Source organism: Eptesicus fuscus, chromosome 7 (assembly GCF_027574615.1).
Source record: "Eptesicus fuscus isolate TK198812 chromosome 7, DD_ASM_mEF_20220401, whole genome shotgun sequence".
Taxonomy (NCBI): Eukaryota; Metazoa; Chordata; class Mammalia; order Chiroptera; family Vespertilionidae; genus Eptesicus; species Eptesicus fuscus.
This window is the reverse complement of record NC_072479.1, coordinates 60,527,299-60,552,074: the sequence shown is the minus strand read 5'-3', so window position 1 is coordinate 60,552,074 and position 24,776 is coordinate 60,527,299. Positions and strand designations below refer to the sequence as shown.

At 43.1% G+C, this 24,776-nt stretch overlaps 2 protein-coding genes across 2 annotated transcripts; one reads left to right on the top strand and one right to left on the bottom strand.

The window, feature by feature from the left end:
* Positions 1-1,435: 1,435 nt before the first annotated feature.
* Positions 1,436-11,521, bottom strand: LALBA (lactalbumin alpha). The gene is made up of 6 exons (XM_008140611.3): positions 11,504-11,521; positions 3,528-3,572; positions 3,180-3,258; positions 2,702-2,857; positions 2,184-2,259; positions 1,436-1,664 (listed from the first exon to the last, which is right to left on the bottom strand). The coding sequence occupies exons 1-6, from the start codon at positions 11,519-11,521 to the stop codon at positions 1,604-1,606; spliced, it is 435 nt and encodes a 144-aa protein (XP_008138833.2). The 3' UTR covers positions 1,436-1,603.
* A 3,308-nt stretch (positions 11,522-14,829) lies between these two features.
* LOC103285513 (olfactory receptor 11A1-like) lies at positions 14,830-15,810 on the top strand. Its single transcript, XM_008140900.2, has one exon. It carries the CDS (start codon positions 14,830-14,832, stop codon positions 15,808-15,810), a length of 981 nt encoding a protein of 326 aa, XP_008139122.2.
* Positions 15,811-24,776: the final 8,966 nt, after the last annotated feature.

The window sequence follows — 24,776 nt, the reverse complement described above, 5'->3', positions numbered from 1 at the left end:
TACACCCATATACAGGGATTACTCCTAAAATTCTGTATACTTGGGAGAAAGCTTTTTGTCCCATAATTAGGAGGGGAATAGCATGCAATGCATTGGAAGATGCATCACATTGTATTTAAATTCATACAAAAACAAATGATGAATATCAAGTTATTTTCTGAGAGCTTGTATTCATTAAGTATAGGGGAGGGATGGTCTCCCCACCCCTGCCTAGCTCTATAGGTCCCTAAGTAGGCCATGTGGGCCTCATTTGGAAGCTGCTAGTCTCTGCGATAAGTAAAGTCAGATTGCCTAAAGCCCCAGCGGGTAGAGGGGGTGGGGGCAGTATAATTAGCTATATTGGGCATCTTAGGAAAGCAGGAAGAAGAAGACAGGAATTAGAAGATAACTCAGCTAATTCAGAAATGTGATAGATTAAATTGGAGTTTTAGAATGTTGGATTGTCAAAGAAGGAAGAGATTTCTGAAAAACCACCTAGGTTAAAACCCTCATTTTAAGAGACGAACTTGGGGTACAGAGGACAGAGGTAACCTGCCCAGATTTGAACCATCAATGAGCAGCACAAACAGACATTAGTACTCAAATCTCCTGGTTTTCCTTCTTTCACATTTCTCATAATCATTGGAATAAATAAAGTTATGTGAAAATCCTTCTTAAAAACAAGTGAAGCGGCAAGGAGGAGTAATGGAAAGCAGGGTCCAAACCCAAAGGCCCCGGTGTCGATTCTTCTATTACTGAGCTGACTGTAAGGGTCCTCTGTTTTTAGCTCTAGTTTCCAGAAAGAGTTCCTCTCAGCTCTTTGTGAAGAGGATTTCCTTCTCTCAAAGACAAAGAAATCCCTCTACCCTTTTCAGATGCCTGAAGCCCCTTCTCTTGCTGTCTTTTTCCCACCCCGCATCTCCATCTGTCAAAATCCCACATACAAAGCCAACTCAAATGCTACTCCTTTCATGAATCCTTCCTTGATCCCTTTTCCCATACATACCCTCAAATATAAATGATCTCTCCTCTTATGAATGCTCAGGGCACATTTCTAACCTTACCCATGATGTTTATGATACTATTCCTTGTATATTATTATTTATTAGTGTTTATTCCATCTCTCTTACTAGTTCCTTTAGCCAATTTTGGATCCCCTCTATAGTTCTTTGAATATTCTAGATGATCCATAAAAGTCTGTTGACTGAGTTGGCACAGAAAGTAAATCCATCTTTCTGTTATAAGTTCAGCCTATTTCCTTTTCAGTAGAGATAGAAGATAGCTATGATCTATGGCTTCAGTATTCACCCCCACACCCTCTTCCCTCTCCCTCCAGGAAGAAAATACAGCCAGCCATTCAAAATCAGACCCTTTAATTAGGACAGAGGTAGAATCCATTGTTGTAGTGAAAGTGCCACCAGGGGCATTCAGCATGGGACAAAAGTCTAGTGCACTAGTCACATATCCTTAGAGAATTGTCCTCACGTGTCCAATGGTGTTACTACAGGGCACAGGTCTCAAAGACAAATTAGCTTCAAGTGAGTAGAAAGATGCAAACTGGGGTATCTTTGGGGAAGAGGAGTTCCGGAAGCAGAATAAGAACAGAAGCAAGGACAGTCGGTGCTCACAACTTCTCGCAGAGCCACTGTTCCAGCTTCTCAGAGCAGAGTGGCTTATGGGGCAACCTGATAACGGAAAGGAGACAGGGCAAGTTGGCTGACTGGATCTTAGCTTAAACTTCCATCTAGCTTTATCCCCAGGAGAGATAAGGTGGAACAGTATGGGTGAAAATTATAGAAAGACTTTCCTAGCCAGATGAGCCACCTAGTGGAGTAGGGTCCATTTTTAAAACTAAATAAAATAAAATAAAATAAAAAATTTCAGGGCTAGATAAGGTATACAGAGGTACTGAGTGTTAACTTTAGGGACGAGAATTATGTAAGTAGAATCAGATGTGCAAGTCTAGCTGAAAGGAGGTTGGGTCTCAGCCTTCTATGGAGAACTCCTGTTAGGACAATTGCCAAACAGGAGTGGAGTGATGGATGCTTAAAACTTGGAAACCTGAATCTGCTGGATGAGTGTTGCTTTGGAGACTATATTCTAGATTAAATGGCCAGAATATAGAGAGGGGAGGAGTGGTGCAGGAGCTAAAGGGGTGAGAAGAAGAAAGGGAAGGGGAAGTAGAAAATAGAATAGGGACTCACCAGTAGTCAATTCCTTCACTATCCAGGATCTTCTTGGCACAAATCATGTCATCAGTAATGTCATCATCCAAGAATTCTGGAAATAGTTAGAGGGGACAAAATATAGAGCTGAGAGTTATCCAGAAAGGTAATGAGTTTTTCTCTTCCCTGCATCTAGTAGGTCTGGTCCTTCTCTGGAGGCTTATGCCTATTGCCTTTCTACATAAGAAAGCCAATACAGAAATCCAATGCCTCCCCTAGCTGAGGGGCATGTCTGGAGGAATTATCAACCTCATCAACTGACTTACTCTGAAAATGCTAGGTATCAGACTTCAAGACTCCCAGACAGCTCAGATCATCTACCCATAAACTTCAGGGGACTGTTCGGGATTTGATGATCATGAAAATTTTTAGCAGCCTCTTACATAGTATTCTCAATTCAAGTCCCAAAGTTGATGTGGAGTCCAAGGCAGTGAATCCAGAGATCATTCAGGAGAGGCTCAGAAAAACAGAGAAACGGGGTAAAAGAGGCTACTCACTATCACAGGAGATGTCACAGATGTTCCTTGACTGTATCTGATTGTCCCTGCACCAAAGTTTATTATTGATCTGGAAGAGTCCATATTCTGTCTTGCCATTGTTATTGACTATGGTTTGTGTGTCATAACCACTGATATGAAATATGTTACAGATCCCTGGGAAAAGAGGAGAAAGGTATCACAGGAATGTCCAGGCATCGCATAAATGAGGACCTGTATTCCTAGAGAGAAAATGGCTCTCCAGCAAGTCTCCTAATACGGCAAAGCAACAGAGTATCTTGATGAGATCAAAAGAAAAGTTCCAAAAAGATCAGACCAATGGGAGAAAAAAATATAGGAGAATAAATGTATTAAACATGTAAATAGATCAACATAATAGGGTTATTAGATAATTTAATGAAAGTAAGGATGAAAGGGGCGAGAATAGAGAAGAGAAGCTGGTGAAGAATGGGATGAAGCAAGGCAGCAGAAAACTCACATTCAGGTAGAGTGACGCCTCCATAGCCATCCATGTCTTTCAGCACCTGGGACAGCTCACATTTTGTAAATTGCTTGGCCTGAAGGGCAGGGAACAGAATGCCCACCAGGAGCAGAGTCGTGAAGGACATCATGTTGGCTCCCCCCAATAATCTTAAGTGGGCGCACCACTCATTCTCCACCTCCTTTTATTTGCAGAGGAAGCCTCATGAGCCCTGGCACCAAGCCCTACTTCTAGGAAAAGGATGAAGAACAATGAGTTGTGCCACACAGAAACACTGAGCCTGCCAACTTCCTTCCGTAATTTCACCCCACTTTTCCTTCCCCTTCCCTAATCTCTAGTCCATACCAGGTATTGTTTTTTCTCTGTCCAGAGAGAGTTCCAAGCATGATCCTGTTCCCCAGTTGGCTTTATTTATACCTTTGTTTCTTGTGGGGTTGGTTCTAGGAAGGAGGATGTCCCCAGCCAACCTCAAGAACAAAGGAGACCTGAGGGGTATTATGAGAGAGGCAATCAGAACATACAATAAAATTCCATGGCCAATGACCCTTTCCCCCTATAGACATACAAAGTATGTAAAAGGAGTATATGTCATTATATGCCATGGTCCCAGGATTAGAACTAGCACTTGTCCAGTCAACCCAAGCATAGTACAAAGCCAAGGAAGAGTCCCTTGATATAGTGGTTCATGGCTGAGGGGTAAGGAATGGTTATAAAATGGCAACACAGACTTTAAGAATCAGATATAACTTGGATCTAGAGACTTACTACTTCAGGAAAACAGAGAACTTGAAAAGTGTGTGTGACGGTACATATTTATGTATCCTATGCACTATTATCAGGCTCCCATCTCCAACCCCCAAACCTGATTCTGCACTGAAATTAATTGAAACATTATGTAAATCCAAGACTAATAACTTGTAGCAGATTTGTTCATGGATATACTAGTAGAAACTTGTAGACACACTCAGAATTGGCCTCTGTAGATTAAAAATAGAGTGACCTAAGCCAATAGAAAAACTGGACTTTAATCACTTTAAGATTAGGCTAGGATATATATGGATCCTATAAAACCAGATTCTAGGTCTGAGCTTTAAGATCAGTGCCCCTGAGCAAGTGGAGTTGAGGGTACTAATTCTGAATAATTCCTTCAACTTGTTGGCAACAAGCTTCACGTACCAATAGCTGTTAGCCTCCTTCATGCCATGGCTCATCCTCTAAACATACTTTCTTATATTGCAGAGAGGTATCCTTCCCAACTAAACTATTTAAGACTTCCAAACTTAAGGCATTGCAAACTGTTATATTCTACAACTTTTTAGAATCAGGGAAAACTCCTCTTGGTTTTATCCCATTTCTGTACCATGGATAACCAGTATATGAAATAGCATAAGTGAAATGAGTGTGGAGATCTTGGAGTGCCAAGAGAGAGGAGGAGAAAGTCCTGATAGCAAAGAGATACATTTTCAGAAACAGAAAAAATGCTGCTACTGAATTTCTCCTCCACTCCACCCAAAGTCATTGGGAGAGGTACATGAAGGACAGGAATAGGAATTCTTTACACTAGTAAGCAAGTATGGTTGAGAATGTGACTGAGAATGAGAGGATGATCTTGAACCATGTGTGATAGGGACACATTTAAAAAGCTAGTCCTGCCCAGCTGGTATGGCTCAGTTCATGGTTCGATTCCCAGTCAGGGCACATGCCCAGGTTGCAGGCTCGATCCCCATTGTGGAGTGTGTAGGGGAAAGCAGATCAATGATTCTATCTCATTGTTGATGTTTCTATCTCTCTCTCTCCCTCTCCCTTCCTCTCTGAAATCAATAAAAATAAATAAAAAATATTTAAAATTTAAAATTTAAAAATCTAGTTCTGAGGACTATTCTTTCCAATAGTGGAGTTTAGTGTAAAATGCCTTCTGTCCTGGGCTATGAACTAAGTACCTGTGATAGAATAAACTAGTGGGCCAGGAATCACAGGGACTTTCTACACATCTAGTCAAGTCAAGACTTATGGCAGTAGACTGCTTGCCTATAATTTGACTAGAGGCCTGGTGCACGAAATGCATGCATAGGTGCAGTCTCTACGCCTGGCCGGCAATCAAAGCATGAGCATCTGGTGTGGAAGGACAGGTACCAGCTGACCTCTGGGCCCTGGGCAGTACCTGGGACCCTGGTCCCCCGTACGTCCACTCTGCCTGAGTTATGGCGTCAGAGTCCCCACACTGAGATGTGGTGAGTGTGACCAGACACCGCAGACCAGGGCATAGCATGGGCCTCTGGGCCACCCAGCAGCGCCACACGGAAGCCAGGTGGGCAGTGTGCTCTCTCCTGGCCAACCTCACAGACCAGCTCCTGTGTGAACTCACAGGGAGCCCGACCGGCCCCTGCAGTCCCGACGGCTACGGGCCAGGCTCACCCAGAAGAGGCTGCATGGGTGTGGGGCGGGCTCCTCGCGGGTGCCTGGCACCTGAGCACAGGGGCTTCCTCAGCGCGTGAGGCCTGGCATCCTGGGGGCGGGAGAGAGTAGCAGGGAGAGTGAAAGCGAGCTCTGCAGACACTCCGCATTCTCACCGCACCTCTGTCCCTGTCACCCCCACCACCAGGTAGCCAGTGAGAGGTTGCAGTGCGTCACCGACACCCACCATGTTCCACACCGCCTCCTGGTGGTCAGCGCACGTCATAGCGAGTGGTCGAATGACTGTCCAAGGGGACAATTTGCATATTAGGCTTTTATTATATAGGATTACCTCTGTCCTCCCCTATAAGCAATAAAAAGCAGTATTCAGATCAGAAATCACAGCCAAGTGCAGAAAAAAAAATATGACTCAGATAAGAGGAACCATTACTTTCCTAGAAATGTTTGTAAAATAGTGTTTCTTGAGGTCATCTGGAAAAGAAGATAGATATCTAATGGTTACAGTCACATTCAGAGAAAGATGTAGATTCTTAGAAATAGACCAGAGAAGAACAGCAAACAATGATCACAGCACTGGAAGAGAGAGTGTATGGCATGATGTGCACAGGTCATGGAGAAAAACTCCTACTAAAATCTCCCTCACCAGAGAGGCTTAGTTAGGTGGTCTGCTTGCGGGCTGAGATCTGAATCAAGGCAGGGAAGAGGCATTTACAACACACCAGATTTTTCAGAAACACACTAGGAAGCTATGTTCAGTCTCTCAGGTGCTACGGTAAAAATCAGGGTTTCTCAAACTGTCCATTTTAGAGGACGACTAGAGATTAAGGGATCAGAAGCATCTGTTTCAAAGCACATTTGGCAGTAGCCATCCGAAACCGTGGTTTGTAGGTGAGCAGTACTTTAGAGACAGAGCCCAGGACCATTTGGAAGGACACCCTTAGGACCACAATGGTATTGAACATTATTTCTTCTAGTTAATATCCTCCCTTGGTCTACCTCCTCCCATAATTCAAGTAAATTATCACTATATGAATAAAGCTAGATCTTGAATTTAAAACCCAAATTTCAGACAAAATCTTAAATTAGAGAGTTGTTTAAATTAAAGAGTTATTTAAAGCAAATAAAATTTGGAGAGGGGGTGCTCTCTACTGGCACTTTCTGATTTGGTTGCTTAATCAAATGTCCTTGCAAAGTCACTTAGCACTATTGATTCACATTCTATACCCACACCAAAGGTCTGCTCTCAATTTACATAGAATTACTTTAAATTGTTGTACTACATTACTATATCTATACCTGCTTTTTTGCTTATATGAACCATTAATTAATTTATTTTTTATTATTTTGTGTGTGTGTTTTAATCCTCACCCATGGATATTTTTTCATTGATTTTTAGGGAGAGTGGAAGAGAGAGGGAAAGACCAAGAGAAACATGGATGTGAGAGAAACACATCAACTGGTTGTCTTCTGCAAAAGCCCCAACCAGGGCCCAGGTCAGGGAGGAGCCTGCAGCCAAAGTACGTGCCCTTGATGGGAATTGAACCTGGAACCCTTTGGTCCGCAGGCTGATGCTCTATCCACTGAGCCAAACCAGCTAGGGCCATTAATTTATTTTTTGAATTGAGAATACTATCAACAAAAAATGCAAATATACAAATATAAATCAAAACACAAATTATTTTAAAATGCAACCCTCTGGTACACAGGCCGGTGCTCTAACCAATGAGCAACACCCAGCCAGGGCTGTGTATTTGTCATGATGTTGTCAACTCTTTCAAAGTTAGAAGAGTTTTTTGTATATACTAGATACAAATTATTTTTCAGATATGTTTATTGTAAATATTTTCTCTCAATCTATGGCTTGCCTTTTTTATTTATAGTAGCTTATGAATAGCTTTATTTTTTTTCTTACATAGTCAGAAATCTAGAAGCAAAGAGTGCAGATTTGCCAAAACCGGTTTGGCTCAGTGGATAGAGCGTCAGCCTGCAGACTCAAGAGTCCCAGGTTCGATTCCGGTCAAGGGCATGTACCTTGGTTGCGGGCACATCCCCAGTAGGGGGTGTGCAAGAGGCAGCTGATCGATGTTTCTCTTTCATCGATGTTTCTAACTTTCTATCCCTCTCTTCCTCTCTGTAAAAAATCAGTAAAATATATTTTTTTTAAAAAAGAATTTAAAAAAAAAAAAAGAGTGCAGATTTGGTGCTTTGAATAACAATCAAAGTCTAAATTGTGTGTAATATCAGATTTGAATTCTGGCTCCACAATTTAATAACTGTATGACCCTGGACAATGTATTTGCCCTCTCTGTGCTGTAGTTGCCTGATACATATATAAATTGTAGATCATGATAATAACTGCCTCCTAGGATTCTTGTGAGGCTTCAGTGAGATAATTTTATAAAACTCTTATCAGAGTGCCTAGCAGAGTGCATATTCCTCAAATGGTCTCTTTTGTATTGTTATTTTACTACATCCTCTTCTTTATAGCCTCTCCGTTCATTCTTTTTTGCGGGGGGGGGGGGGGGAGCGGGGCAGGGGAGGTGAAAACATTTATTGGTGAACAAGCTGAAGCAGGGTTCGGAGAAAATGAAGCATCAAATATTAACTGCATGAATATGGCCCAGGCTCAAGTTCAACAAGTGGAAAGTCTAGAGTCAGCTAAGAAGATGGTTTCAACAGTCTCTGGGGGGAAGGTGGGGATTCACAGGACATGTCTGGAATCAGCTGGGTGACTGTAGGTCTGTAGCTGGGTCTCCAGAAACAGCCCAACTATAGCTGGGTCTCTGAAAACCGCTGGGCAACAGTGGTTGGGTCTCTGGAAACTGCTGGACAACAGTAGCTGGGTTGCTAGAAACTGCTGGACAATTGTAGTTGGGTCTCTGGAAACAAGTGTTATATGGGTGCTCCAAGGAGCTGGTGGGTTGTAGGAGGGGCCACCTGGTTAATGAACCTGCTAGGTGTTGAGTAGGGGTCCCCAGACTCCAGCTCTTGCCTCCAGGAGAAATGAATAGATGACTGTCAAGAATGGGATGATTCCACAGGGAAGCCCTCCTAGTGGTGCTTCAGGCCTTTGCAAGAGTGACTTGTGTCAGGAGTGGGGGCGGCTGGGGAGAGGTCAATGGGGGAGGGGGAGGAAACTTATGTAATACTTTAAACAATAAAGAATTTACATTTTTAAAAAACAGAGTGCCTTATGTCTCTAATTGCAGAGGCCAGGTGGTCCCGAGTCAGTGTCTGGGAAGTTCTGTGTATGTGCTGGCATCAGCTGTGGGCTGGTGGGCTGTGGGGACACAGCTTGGGCTGCTCTGAGGGTGAGGGCCCGCTGGTCCAGCTGGGCATTTGTCACCTCCTGGGCGTCTCCTGCAGCAGGGCTTGGGCTCTGCATCTCCCTCTTTTTCTCAGGAAGTGCATAGACTGTGGCCTCATCTGGTGGGCTCTCTGTGATGTCAGCAGCCGGGCTGAGCCTCTCCTGGGGCCTCTGCTCCTCCCCTTTGCTGTGGAGGAACTCGTGTTTTCTCTGATGCTGACGATGGACTTGGTTGCAGGCTTCCCATCCCTCCATCCCCCCAACCCCTCCACTCCTAGCGGCCTGGGCCCTGGTCGGGGCTCGTGCAGGAGGCAACCAAGCAATGTGTTTCTCTCACATCGATATTTCTCTGTCTCTCCCTCTTTCTTTCGTTCTCCCTAAAAATCAATGGAAAAATATCATCTGGTGAGGATTAACACAAGAAAAAAAAAATTGCTCTCTCATTTCATTTCAAGCAAGCTCTTATACAGGGTTGGGGTTGGGGGAGGCGGGGCGTGTAGAAAGCACCTGGGAAGGCACATGGGCATTTCTTTAATTATTGTCAGCTGAATCCAGTGGCGTCGGCAAAGCCACATCCCAGAAACACGCTTTGCCAAAAGACAAGAGTGTTGTCAGCTTGACCTTCAGCCCAGGTGCCAGGGGGTGAGTTTTGTTATTTAAATCCAGCCAAGCACCAGGAATGAATATGACTCGGGCCCACCCAAGAATACACATAATCTCCTTTGTCTTGACTTTTAGTAAAACTTCCTGTTTTTTGCTGTATAAAATAAACATGCTGTATTGGCTCAGGGTCACTGTTCCTGTCCCTGTCCATGTCAGAGGACAGTAGTCCCACCCAGCCCCAGCTTTTTCCTTCTATCTCTGTGTCTGTCTCTTTTCTTTCATTTTCTCAATCCCCAGCCGCCCCTACTCAGGAACTGGACCGCTCTCTAGCCTCGATGGACGCGAAAAAGAGAGAAATATTTATGGCGGGCAGGGGGAGGGTGGTGATCTACAGTTGGTGATTTCCCAGGTTCTGCCTTCTTTCATTGCCCTTTTAAAGATCTCCATTCATTCTTGATGCTTATATCAGTGAATTGGAGATGAGGATACAAGAAGCTAGTTCTATGAAGGTAAATTTTTCCCCAGGCAGGATTTTTGCCTTCAGAAAAGCCAGCTCTGAATGAAGGGGGTATCTGATCATGGTAATATGGACCCTTCATTAAGATATGGATAACTGAAAGTAGTAGATAACTCTACTAACCAAATTTTGTTTTGTTCACTGCTATATACCTAGAGCCTAGACCAGTGTCTGACAGGTTATAAATCTTGATAAATATTTCTTTTTTTTTTTAATCCTCACCTGAGGATATGTTTTTTTATTTTTTTAGAGAAAGAGGAAGGGAGAGAAACGTTGATGTGAGAGAGAAACATTGATCAGTTGCCTCCTGTATATGCCCCAACCGGGAATCGAACCCACAACCTAGGTATATGCCCTGACTGGGAATCGAAACTGTAACCTTTTTGGTGTACAGGATGATGCTCCAACCAACTGAGCAACCCAGCCAGGGCGATAAATGTTTCTTAAATTAAGGTCATGACACATTTTTATACAAAAACTAGAGGCCCGGTGCATGAATTCGTGCACGGGTGGGGTCCGGCTGGACCGCTCTGATGGAGGCCATCGGGGCCGGGCTGGCGGCGGGGAGGGCCGCAGGTGGTTGTGGGGGAGGGCCGATCGGGGCCCCAATCAGGCTGGTTGGCCGCCTCAGTGCATGTCATTGCGACTAGTCATTCTGGTCATTCCAACGTTCCCGTCGTTTGGCATATATATATAACTTAATACCTAAAAAAAAACAATATATAGCTCTTTCATTTTCACTAAACTCACAGATAATGCCTCAGGAAAAAAAGCTAAAATTTAAACAAACTTTTAAGCACAAGTTGGATATTTTTATTACTGTTATCATAAACTCTAAGTCAATAAACACTGGCTTTCCTTTCTACCTAGAAAAAAACTCTTATTTTTCCCTTTCTCACCTAGTATCTCCCTCACGCTCTTTACACAACCCAAGACCTAGGCAGCCATATTTTATTCTCAGCTACTCCCTCAAAGAAAATACGCTAACTACTTCCTTGCAGGTCACCATTTCCTCATGTAAGTCCTTCCACTGGCTCTTTCACCTGTCGAGGTAAAATACTTGTCAGTTTCTTCCAGCAAGGGCCATCCTAGTCTGTTACTCAGGAAAACCAACCCCTGCCCCGACCCTGTGCTGGCTTCCTTCTGGCCTAGATCTGTTCTCAGCTTTCATGCGGGAGGACCTGAGTGCTATGTTTCTGTAGCACGTTCCCTTCTTCAGTGGTCAGGCAGCTACACTTCACTGTCTGCCTCCATTATCCTGAAGGGGCCTGACCTGGTGTTATGTTAATGTGTGATGTTAAACTATCAAATAGCAGAACAAGTTATCTATAGAATTATACTGTAGTTTCCTCCTGCTTCCAAGAGATTAAAGCAGGTCTTAACCCATGCCAGAGTAGAAATACTGCTAACCTCGTCCTTGGAGGTCACACTCTAGATAACCCACTCCAATGCCACAAGGACACATCATAGCATCCTCACATTCACCTTGGGGTTCATCGTGAGAACCAGCTACATATTAAATAAGTTCGTGTTGGCTTTATGAATGACAAAGTGTTGGATAAAGAGTGGTTTTAATTGTAGCTATTCTTACGTCTTTCCAGTCTTTCCCAACCCCATAAGAAAAAGGCCATTAAATTTGAGTGAAACACCTGAGTGTGGTCCCTGGTGGACCAGACATCTAACTGGAGCAACTGCAGCTGCTCCATTTGGCTGCAAACTGTGTCTCGTCCCCAGTGAGGCTCTTCTTCAAGCCCCACAAGGGAAGGGAGGTAGAAAAGGCAGTCGTGTCCATAGCAGCACATATAGAATAGGGATAACAGACTTCTGTGAGCACCCTGGGGTGGGGAGAAGCCAGTAACATGGAGCCTCCACAGGAGAGGAGCAGAAAGTCCAGAGCTGGCCCTGGCAGAAGAACCTAGTCCAGGGGTAAGACAACCAGGACAGAAGGAGTTGACTCCGAGCCCAAAGCAGGTCAGGCCTCCTCTCCACTGAATCTGAGTATCTCGGGATTTTCTGGGCTGACACAATTCTCTGCCTACAAGGAGGACGACCCCCGATCCAACCTAAACAACTTCAGAGAAGAGTTTGCCATATTTTTTAAATGTTTTGTTTGTTCCAGGAGGTTCCAATGAACGGGGCCCATATTTGCCAACAAACTTCTGGAGGCTCTACAAGAAGAAACTTCATTTCCCCAACTCTGATCCTGTCAAGTGAGCCTCATCTTATTTTCATACCCAAAACTCCTGCTGTAAATAATAGTTCACCCCATAAGAATCACCTCTATGAAATCAGCAGCGGTAGGTGGGTATGTATGGGTTTTCTACCATCCCCACCCCCTTGGTCCTTGTTCTGCCTCTAAGCCTCTATGGGCTAACCATAACCCCTCTTCTTATTTTTTTAAATATATTTTTATTGATTTCAGAGAGGAAGGGAGAGGGAGAGAGAGATGGAAATGATAAGAGAATCACTGATTGGCTGCCTCCTGCACACCCCACACTGCATAACCCCTCTTCTTCATAGGAATCCCTCCAATATTTGAAAACAGCTATCATATTCTTCCAATAATTTTGTCTTTTCCAGATTGAACATTTCCACATTCTTCATATGTTCCCAATACATTACAGTTCCCAATGCCTAATTCATGATAATCAACAAAATCTCAAATCATTTTTACATAAATAACTACCAAGTCATCTTAACCTTCCTGTATTTTTTCTACTGATTGTTAAAGCCTACATTCAGATTTTATATGTGCCCTGTTAAATTTCATCTTGTGTTTAGTCTAGCATTCCAAAAGACAGGATTACTTTGAATTGTAATCTATCAACTATAATATTGGTTTCCCCTCTTTATTTCATATCATCTGAAATTTGATGAGCCATGCATATTTATATGTCTATTTATATGTCTACCAAAGTCACTGCTAAAACAGGTAAAGAAGATAAGCTCTATAAAACCTTCTCCTTAAAAAATTAATAAATAAAATAAAACCTTTTCCTGTACATAGATCTCTTTCTCTGATTTTTAGAGAGTCATTAATGAATAATTTTGGTGAACAGTGGCCAAGCTAAGGGTATTAACTTTAAGCTCACAGTCATTATCTTTTCTATGAAACTTTACTGAAATTAATATGTTCTTTTTCTAACTGTTTCTCCTAATCTACTAAATTATTAATACTATAAATAAAGGACATTACTGAGGTTTTACATTATAATTAACATCACATAGCTCCTGGTGATGCCTCCTTAAGGGACTTCCAAGTGTTCTATAAAACATCTACTTAAAAATTTTACTAGGGACCAAGGTCAAATTCACTGGTTAGCAAGAGCAACAGTAACTTTTTTATCATAAGCACTGATCCAGAGTCCAGACCTGAAAAGTTTTGGGTCATTGACTGATTAGTTGGTTTCGTTAGTTTTATCTAGTTTCTTCCCTTGCTCTATCTCTCTGCTAAACCCAGGGTCCTATCCCATTCTCAATTCAAGTCGCTTTCCTGGCTCCTTAAGAAGTCACTAGTGTAGAGAAGATAAAATATGTTAGATTATACCTGAAAGTATTCTACTCACTCTATGTCTGTACCTCTCATGTGACCAAATGTGTGTCTGCATAGCAGCCCAAAACCAGAGGGGAAAGATAGGACCAGGAAGGAACACAAAAACCATGCGTTCTCACTGCCATCTGCTAATGTGAATGTCATCTTTCTTAACTGAAAAAAAAAAATGAGAAAACTCTATATCCTGTTGGGCTTTCTGGTTTCTTCCAAGTGGCAATATTTCAATATTCCCTCAGTCAGGGGAGAACCCAGAGATTCCTTCTCTCTTTTAGTAATCATTTAAATGCTCTTTTCTCTAGCCCAAGCAATAATTGTCAGATGCTGTGATTTTTCTGTGGCAATTTACTATTGGAAAATTATTGTAACTAATTCATTCGTTCATTCATTCCACAAGTACTTATCAAGGCCTTCCTATGTGTTTGATGTTAGGGTAAGACTATAATAACTGAAAGAAGGAATCCTGTACCAGGATAGAAATTCCTAAAGAATCCGCAGTTAGGTAAGATAAATTGAGCATTTCACTTGTATGGGGAATACAGGGTAGGAGAACCAAGAAACAGAAAGTATCCCCTGCTTCCGACAAACTGATGAGAGATTAGGCAAAGTCTGAAGATGGTTTTACCAACAGTCAGCAGGCCACCTGGCCGAGGGAAAAGAATGGCTTCCTGAGAGAGTGGCATCTGACTTAATTCAGATCTTTCTCTATGGCGTCTCTCAGAGAGTAAATGATATATTTTGCTGACTGGGGTTTCCAAGTCTCATGTGCTTAGAAGGGGAGATAGACTGAGATGAGCAGCTGCTTCAGGAATGTGCACGGCCTCAGAGGAGGACCATCTCCCCAGGAGGTCACGGCCACTCCTCCCACCCTTTCAGAAGGGCCCCCCAGGTATGTTCTCCCGTTGATGCTCAGCCAGGGTCATCAGGTACATAGCTCCCTGATGACAGGAAGTGCCCTGTGCTGCTGCCTGATCCTAACGTGTCTATCACTCAGAAAGGACTTGGGAAAGCAGGATAAAAAATTACGCAGGAGCTTTGGACTCAAGCAAACCTGGGTCCAAAACAAAACTCCAGTGACCTTGAATGATTGGCTTACACTCACTGGGTCTCAATTTCTCTTCTAGCAACAAGAGACAGCATGGCCTGTCTCCTGTGCTTCCTGTGGTGAAGAAATGACTAAGCCAAGCACAGTGTGTGGTTGTAACGGGATCTAGGTTAACGTTACTTTCCTGTCTTCTCTTGGGCCCAGAGCTAGATGCGGAAGCAACCCAGTAGTGCCAGTGAGAACCAGACCACCTGGCTGATCCTGGTGGGCTTCGGGGAGCTGCAACGCCTGCGCTTCCTCCCTTTCACCCTCTTTTTGGCTATTTATGTGCTAACCGTGGGGGGCAACGCCCTCATCGTGCTGGCTGTGGCCTCCAGTCGGACTCTCCACACACCCATGTACTTCTTCCTCTGCCACCTCTCCCTGCTGGAGATCGGCTGTACCTCCAACATCATGCCGCAGCTGTTGCGGAGCTTCCTGAAAGGGAGGGAAGCCATCTCACTGGCCAGCTGTCTGCTTCAGTTCTACATGTTTGCCTCACTGGCTGCAGCTGAGTGCCTCCTGCTCTCGGCCATGTCCTACGACCGTTACTTGGCCATCTGCCGCCCACTGCACTACCCTGCCCTGATGAGCACCTGGTGGTGTGGCTGCCTGGCTGCTGGTGCCTGGTTCAGCGGCTTCTCCTTTTCCGCCCTCACTCTGGCCCTGGCAGCCCCTCTGCCCCTCTGCCCGGGCCTCAGGGAGATCGACCACTACTTCTGTGACTTTGCTCCAGTTGTAGGGCTGTTCTGTGGTGATACAGGGCTCATGTGGGGAGCTGGAGTGAGCATTTCAGGCTTCCTGACACTGGCCCCTTTCGTGTTGATTGTGACCTCCTATGCCTTCATCCTGAGGACTGTGCTGCAAATACCGTCAGGCCGTGGGAGGCACAAAGCCTTCTCCACCTGCTCCTCCCACCTCAGCGTGGTTGGGGTGTTTTATGGCACCCTCATCGTGGTCTATGTAGCACCAACAGACCACATGGCCCCCTTACTTCGAAAGGCTTTCTCTGTCCTCTACACTGTGTTCACCCCTATGGCCAACCCCATCATCTACAGCCTCAAGAACCAAGAGGTAAAAGGGGCCCTTCACAGGCTCTGGAGACAGCTCATCCGAGGACAGCTATCGACTTCTTCCTGGATTCTAGCTTAGCCCCGTCCTCAAAGTCTACAGGACTAAAGATCACTGTGATGAAAATATGGAGACTGTGAGATTGAAAATAGTTGTCTAACAAAATGAGGTAACTTCATTTTTTCTAGTTGGAATGGAGTAGGGATCGAAAATTGTATGCCTGGTATAGGGCTTAAATACTATAGGTACTCCATAAATATTAGTTGAAAAAATGGATTAAGTAAATACTGAAAGAATGCAAGAGGGAGCAGAGCATAAGACCAAGTGGGGAACATTTGTAGACCATTCATCTAAGGTGGCAAGGACTGAGATTGGCAGATTGAGAAAGGAGGGCTAAGGAGATGGTAATAAGAAGCATTAAGAATTAAGGTATCTCAAGAAACCATCAACAAAACAAGAAATCCCACCGCATGTGAGTACATATTTGCCAATATTATCTCTGATAAGGGTTTAATCTCCAAAATTTACAGGGAACTCATATAACTTAACAAAAGGAAGATAAACAATCCAATCAAAAAATGGGCAAAGGACCTAAATAGACACTTTTTGAAAGAGGACATACAGAAGGCCAAGAGACATATGATGGGAAAGCACTGCTGGTGGGAATGCAGACTGGTGCAGCCACTGTGGAAAACAGTATGGAGTTTCCTCAAAAAATTAAAAATGTAATTCCCATTTGACCCAGTAATCCCACTTCTAGGAATATATCCCAAGAAATCAGAAACACCAATCAGAAAGGATATATGCACCCCTATGTTCATAGCAGCACAATTTACAATAGCTAAGATTAGGAAACAACCTAAGTGCCCATCAGCAGATGAGTGGATTAAAAAACTGTGGTATATCTACACAATGGAATACTATGCTGCTATAAAAAAGAAGGAACTTTTACCCTTTGCAACAGCATGGATGGACCTGGAGAGCATTATGCTAAGTGAAATAAGCCAGTGGGAGAAAGATAAATATCACATGACCTCACTCATTTGTGGAATATAATGAACAACATAAACTGATGAACAAAAACAGATCCAGAGATAAACACCGAACAGACGAGTCAAACCCTCAGAGGGAAGGCAGGGGAGGCGGGGGGTGGTAAGAGATCAACCAAAGGACTTGTATGCATGCATATTAGCATAACCAATGGACACGGACACTGGGACTGTGGGGGCTTGTCCTGGGGGGGGTGGGAGTGACTGGGGAGAGGTCACTGGGGGGAAAGGGAGACATATGTAATACTTTAAAAAAAAAAATTAATTAAATTTAAAAAAAAAGAATTAAGATATCTCATGACATGCTTCGAATAGAGAAACCAAACTCTGGGGTTAAAGTCAGTAGAGTAGTGATGTAGGTAGTGAGGGGGTGAGAGCTGCTCCCACTGCAGAGACAGCTCCTCCTTGGGAGGGGAAGGGTCATTAGAGGCCCAGAAGGAGCTCTATGCAGTCATGCCTGCAGTCCGGAGGCCAATTAGACCACTGCTCTGGGGGTTCCCATTAGTCCGCTTGTCCTTGATGTGGTACCAATAGGTAATAGAGTAAAGGAAGGAAGCAATTAAATGAGAGAAAAAAAGGAAAGAAATAAACCCAATGAGAGGATTCTGAAATTCTGCCCTATCAGGGAATGTTTGAAAGTTTTGAAAAAATGAGCCAAAAACATTTCTAATTTTAAATATATATTTCAGCATGTTTCTCAAGGTATGGTATGTAGGTCGCCTATATCAGAATGAACTGGAGTAGTTATTTACAAATGCAGACTTCTAGGCTTCTCACCAGACCTACACCATCAGAATCACCAAAGTGGGGCCCAGGGCTCTGCATTTAACAAATGCCACAAGAGCCCCGGCAGGCTGGCTCAGTTGGTTGAGGCTCCATCTTGTACATCAAAAGGGTGCAGATCCAATTCCCGGTCAGGTACATGCCTAGGTTGTGGGTTCCATTCCCTGTCAGGGCACATACAGTAGACAACCGATCAATATTTCTTTCTCTCTCTCTCTCTCTTCCTCTCTTCTCTCTTCCTCTCTTCCTCTCTTTCCAAAATCAAGGATTTTAAAAAATGCCACAACTGATTCTCAGTGTAGGGAGAAGGCATGGTTTCCAGGATGAGATGGATGATAATAGGAAAACCGAGCAAGAAAAAAGAAGATATAGTTATTCATGGATGTAAAGAGACATAACCCTCACGTAGTAGGAATAAGACAGTTGTACAAAAAGGGCCAGTGAGAGGATCTTCAGGAAGTAGAAAATCTGGAATAGACAACTGTCTCAATTGGGTTGAAAAAAAAAAAACAGAAAATGTCCCTGTCTGGAATGATGCTTGGGAAATGGTCAGGGTTTAGGCTGTATTTGAGTTTTTAAAATTTCTCTATGATTTTTTTCTTTTCACTAAAGTCAAAAGTGAAGTCCTGTGCTGTGTGTGCCAGTGTGTTGGAGAGAGGACCAGGATAGAGTGGACAGAGGGCACATCAGGTGCCCAAAACCAGAACCCACACCCTCCTCAGGATGCATGACTCACACTTGCCCAGAGGCGTTTGGTCACTCGGTGTGATTGGCACTGAGCACACAGTCAAGAGATAGGTAGGGAATTGTCAGGAGGCCCTGGAAGCCAAGCCCTGCACAAAGCATGGGACTGCCTTTGTGATATTTTTCTCAAGAGTTTGAGAAAGCCCCAAGCCCTTCCCTTCACCCCCACCACCACCTGATCCCCATAAACTGTCCCCTGCCAACTCCTAAAGCCAGAAATTCTGATTCAGAGTGTCATCTTTTTAAATCATTGGTCAAAGGCACATGGAACTGCAGTATAAAGAAAAGAGCAGACCTATCTGTGTTGTGATCCCAGTTCTGCCACATACTAACTTAGGCAAATCACTTGACCTCTCTGAGTTCAGATACCTCACCTAAAATCCTACCTGATAATAGACAAATATGCAAATTGACCGCACATTCGCTACGCCCAAGCCACGCCCACCAGCCAATCAGGGCGAGTATGCAAATTACCCGACCAAGATGGCGGTTAATTTGCATATGCTGAGGGAGGGAGGAGTGAAGACTGAAGACAACTTAGAAGGAAGAGGGAGGAAAAGCGGAAAGCAAGGTGGCTGCCAGAGGGGAAGCCCGGGCGGGGCGGAGCGGGGTGGAATGGGGCGGAGCGGGGTGGAATGGGGCGGAGCGGGGCGGGCGGCAGTGGCGAGCGGGTGCAGGCGCGGTGGCCGCAAAGGCGGCGGCAGCTGCAGCGGCAGCGCATGCGGCCGCAATAGCCGCTTGCAGGATTTTCCTGCAAATGGGCTACTAGTAAATATATAAAAGGAATAAAATAATAACAATAGGATTGTTATGAAAATTAAATGAAAGACATATACTAAATCCCTCTATCTGTGCACTTTGTTTGGCCTATGACACACTTTTTTGTTTATTAAATTTTATTGGGATGACATTAGTCATCATGGGCATATAGGTTTCATGTGTGGATAACTAATTTACAAAATCTATATATAGGACCATGTGCCCACCACCCCAAGTCAAATCTTCTCCTGTCAGCTCGTATTAGGACCCCTTTCTCCTCCCACCCCACTCCCTCTGGCAACCACCCTCTGGCTTTTTGTGTTCATAAGCTTCAGTTTTATATTCCACATATGAGTGAAATCATATAGTTCTTAGATTTTTCTGTCTGACTTATTTCACTTCCCATAATATTCTCAAGGTCCATCCTTGTTGTTGTAAATGACGCTGTTTCATCCTTTCTTATGACAATGTAGTACTCCATGGTGTATATGTACCACATCTTCTTTATCTAGTCTTCTATCACAGGGCACTTTGGCTGTTCCAAGTCTTGGCCACCATGAATAATGCTACAATGAACATAGGAGTGCATATATCTTTGCGTATAAATGGTTTCGAGTTTTTCAGGTATATACCCAGGAGTGGGGTTGTTGGACCATATGTAGCTTTATTTTTAATTTTTTGAGGAATCGCCAGACTGCTTTCCATAGTGGTTATACCAGTCTACATTCCCACCAATATTGAATGAAGGTTCCCTTTTTTCCACAGCCTCTCCTACGAGGCCAATATAATCCTGATACCAAAACCTGGCAAAGATAACACAAAAAAAGAAAACTACAGACCAATATCCTTGATGAATACAGACACAAAAACCCTAAACAAAATACTAGCTAATCGAATACAACAATACATCCAAAAAATAATACATCACGATCAAGTGGGATTCGTTCCAGGGGCACAAGGATGGTTCATCATTCGCAAATCAATCAACATAATACACCACATTAACAAAAGAAAGGATAAAAATCATATGATCTTGTCAATTAATGCAGAAAAAGCATTTGATAGGATACAACATTCATATATGATTAAAACACCCAATAAAATAGGAATAGAAGAAAAGTACCTCAACCTAATAAAGTCCATATATGATAAACCCTCAGCCAATATCATACTCAATGGTGAAAAACTGAAAGCTTTGCCCCTAAGATCAGGAACAAGACAAGGATGTCCACTCTCATCACTCTTATTCAACATAGTACTGGAAGTTCTAGCCAGAGCAATAAGGCAAGAGAAAGAAATAAAAGGCATCCAAATAGGGAAGGAAGAAGTCAAACTGTCACTTTTTGCAGATGACGTGATGCTATACATAGAAAACCCTAAAGACTCCACCAAAAAAACTACTAGAAATAATAAACAAACACAGTCAAGTTGCAGGATACAAAATCAATGTGCAAAAATCCATTGCCTTCCTGTAGGACATACTTCAATAAATATTAGCTTCTTCTCTCACCCTACCTCTCCTCAAAGGAAGTCAGGAGACACTCTATCCCTTCCGTCACAACATCACCTGAGACCAGCAGAGAGAGGCTATAAAGAGACTCTGGCTTAATTTATGAAATGCTTTCATGTAAAACTTTTTTTATATTTTTACTTATTTCAGAGAGCAGAAGGGAAAGGGAGACAGGGATAGAAATATCAATGATGAGAGAGAATCATTAATTGGCTGCCTCCTGCACGCTCCCTACCAGGGATCAAGCCCACAACCCGGGCATGTGCCCTGATCTGGAATAGAACCATGACCTCCTGGTTCATAGGTCAATGCTCAACCACTGAGCAACACCAGCCAAGCAGAGATGTAAATTCTCATTAAAATATATTCAGCCCTCAGTGTAGCTCAGTAGTTAGAGCATCGGCCCTCGCACCCAAGAATCTCCGATTCAATATCTGGTCAAGGGCACATACCTGGGTTGCAGGTTTGAACCCAGCCTCAGTTGGAGCATATGCAGGAGGCAACCAATATTCATCTCTTTCACATCGATGTTTCTCTTTCTCTCTCTCTCCCCCCTTCCCTCCCTTCTACTCTCTCTAAAAATCAATGAAAAAATATCCTTGGGTGAGGATTAACAATATATATATATATATATATATATATATATATATATATATATATATTCAAAATACCAAACAAAATAAATAAGATATAAATCTACACTTGGACATACCAAAGTGAAACTAGAGAATATTATGTTAAAGAAGAAGGCACATACAATTACGTTCAGTGCAGTATTTTCTGAATAACTAAAATTGAAAACAATCTAAATGTTCATCAACAGAAGAATGAATATAAAATAGGGGGCAACACAATGAATCACTGTAGAGTAGTCAACGTGAGAGCAAGTATCAACGTGAATAAATTTCAAAAACAAGGAACACCTGAGTGCCCTCAGCAGTGCCCAGACCCGCCTCTTGCTTCAGTAGTGCTTGGACAGAACAGACCCAGGGATGCCCCTCCTTCAGCCCCTGATCACCCTCCAACCTCTTTTCCAGTCACCGCCTTTGGAGCCATCTCAGCCATCCTCAGCCTCTGAGACCATTTTTTGAGCTTAACTCCTTATTGCTGAGCAACCATGAGCTCCCAAATTCGTCAGAATTATTCCACCAGGTGGAAGCTGCCGTCAACCTCCTGATCAACCTGCATCTGAGGGCCTCCGACACCTACCTCTCTCTGGGTTTCTATTTTGACCACGATGATGTGGCTCTGAAGGGCATGAGTCACTTGTTCCAAGAGTTGGCTGAGGAGAAGTGAGAGAACATGGAGAGACTCCTGAAGATGCAAAACCACCTCTCCAGGCCGTGCCGGCTTCCAGGATGTGCAGAAGCCTTCCCAAGATAAGTGAAGTAAAACTCAGGACACCTTAGAAGCTGCCAGAGTCATAGAGAAGAACCTGAACCAGACCCTTTGGATATGCAGACTCTGAGTTCTGCAGGTACACACCCTCATCTCTGTGACTTCCCGGAGAACCACTTCCTGGATGAGGAGGTGAAACTCATCAAAAAGATGGGCAACACCTGACTAACCTCCCCGGGCTGACTGGCCCTCAGGCTGAACTGGGCGAGTATGTCTTTGAAAGGCTCACCCTCAAGCACAACTAGGAGCCTTTGGAGCCCAGAAGCCTTTAAGGGGCCCCTCTGCATCCCCCTGATACCTGGCTTCTGCCTGAGCCTCTCCCTGAAACCTCTAAGCATCCTTTTAACCCTTTGCACTCTCTTGCTTTTTTCTCGATTCCTTTATTCTACTCGGGATTTAATTTTTTAAATACCCCAGATTTTACAAAGCGCGGCAGTAGAATAAAAAACTGGAGTTTCTTTTCATACAAACTTATTTATTTGGATTTTTTTATATTTCAAATTATTGATACATTCAAAGAGTATAAAAAGAGCTGCTACCGATGCTAACCGTGTCGAGTCACACTCAACATCCAAGTGCAAAAGGTTCAACACTCTAGAGCCTTGTCCCATGCCTTGGACCAAATGGAAACAATAAAGCACTTTGCAGCAAAAGCAAACAAGCAAAAACAGTAAACACCTTGAACTGAAAAAACAAGGTGCAGAATAATATGCATACTACTAAACCCCTTGTTAAAAACTTAAAACCACACATAACAATACATATATTGTTTTGGGGCACATACATGTATAATGAAGACATGAAAATCTGCACAGAAATAATGTACACAAATTCAGAATCCTTACTTTGTAAAAATAGACTCAAGTAGAGGCTATTTATTGTACAAAACCCAGTATATCCAGATCTAGAAGCAATCAGTCTAACTCCTGGTACTTTTAGACCATCACCAACCCCACCTTCTTTTAAAGGCCCTACTTCCTTGAGGTTTATATATTTTGCCCATATGCCTCCCATCTCCTTTTGGTTACTCTCCCTCATTCTTTAAGAACACTGGTACTTGTTTCATAGAATTTCTCTCCATCCCAAGATCTGATACTACTCCAAGTGATTGAAACATTCATATGAGTGTCCCATCCAAAACGCAGCTTCCTCAACCCAATAGGCATCTACTCCACTCCACTTCACTCACCCATTCCCACGGCTCTATCCTGGGAATACTTCATGGAATGTCTAAAACCATAAACTCAGGCATCTACTTTTCTCACCAACATCTTATTCTTCCAGGTCACTTGCTCAATTGTTCCTAATACTCCTGTTTTGATTCCATTAAGACAGTTTATCCATTGATAGTTACTTCTACTGTATCTCTGTGTATCAGCCTCCTCTGTCTTCACTTCCCTCCTTATCCAGATAAGATTCAGTAGTCCAAATCTAAATCACTTTTGCCAATATCTTCTATTACCTTGCCTTCTTACCTTTCTGTCACACTTTCCTGTGGAGGGAAAAAATCTAACCCCAAATGCATGTTTTCATAGGTGCCCTTAGAGCAACGTTCAACCTCTTAAATGTGACTTGGCCTCCATGTGCTTCTACAAACATTTCTTACCACTCACAATCTTGTATCTATGCTTCAGCCATAATGATTATCTTTTATATCCTTGACTACACAGGCTTTTTCACATGTTATTTTCCTCTGCCTATAACAATTTCCCACCAACTTTGCCTAGCAATTCCATAAAAAGTGATCAATAAAGATTTGTTGAATTAGTTTAATCAGGGAAAGCATGAGTAGATGGCTAGCCAGACCAATTAGTTACCCCAAGTAAATATCATAAATAAGCTATGCCTAGTGTTTATACCTTTACTTCTCCAGGTCAACATCATACGATGCCCTTGAACATGTACTTCAAGAAGAACCACAGAGGCTACCTTCTAGCATTGCCACTGTTATTTTTGTGCACTTTCCTAAAATTATTGATCTAACCCTAGTCAGTTTTTCTCAGTTGTTAAGAGTGTCTGCCCGCAGACTGAAGCGTCACTGGTTCCATTCCCGGTCAAGGGCACGTACCTCTGTTGCAGACTCAATCCCAGCCCAGGTCAGAGCATGTGTGTGTGTGTGCGTGTGTGTGTGTGTGTGTGTGTGTGTGTGTGTGTGTGTGTGTGTGAAGCAACCAATCGATGCATCTCTCTCACCAATGTTTCTCTCTCTCTCTCCCTCTCTCTCTCTCTCTCCCTCTTCCTCTCCCTCTCTCTCTCTCCCTCTCTCTCTCCCTCTCCCTCTCTCCCTTTCTCCTCCCCTCCACTCTCTTAAAAAATATCATCATGTAAGGATTTAAAATAATAATAATACTGGTAAAAGTATTGATCTAGTGATAATTCTTCCTTCACAATGTCTTTCCATATAACTAAGACCTTGTACTCTAATTATAATAATAATCAACTTTTTCTAAGCACTTTTTTATATATCAAACTCAGGTAGATTTTATTGACACCATCTTATAGTTGAAGAAAATGAGGCTCACAGAGGTGAATTTAAGGCAGTAAGGCAGTAAGGCAAACCCAAGGCTCAAAACTTCAATCTTTTTTATTTCAAAGTCCATTTTCTTTTCTTAATCAGTGTTGCATTCTTGGTCAAAAATAAAAGAGAGAAAGAAAAGGAAAAGAGATGAACACAGACATTACTTTTATGAGTGAATAATCAAAGTAGAAGAAATAAGATTTGTTAAGAACAAAGGAACAGAGGAGGTGTGGAGAGAATGAAGAGCCAGAGGAAGAGGCCTGAGCAAGGATGAATTGGAGGTAAG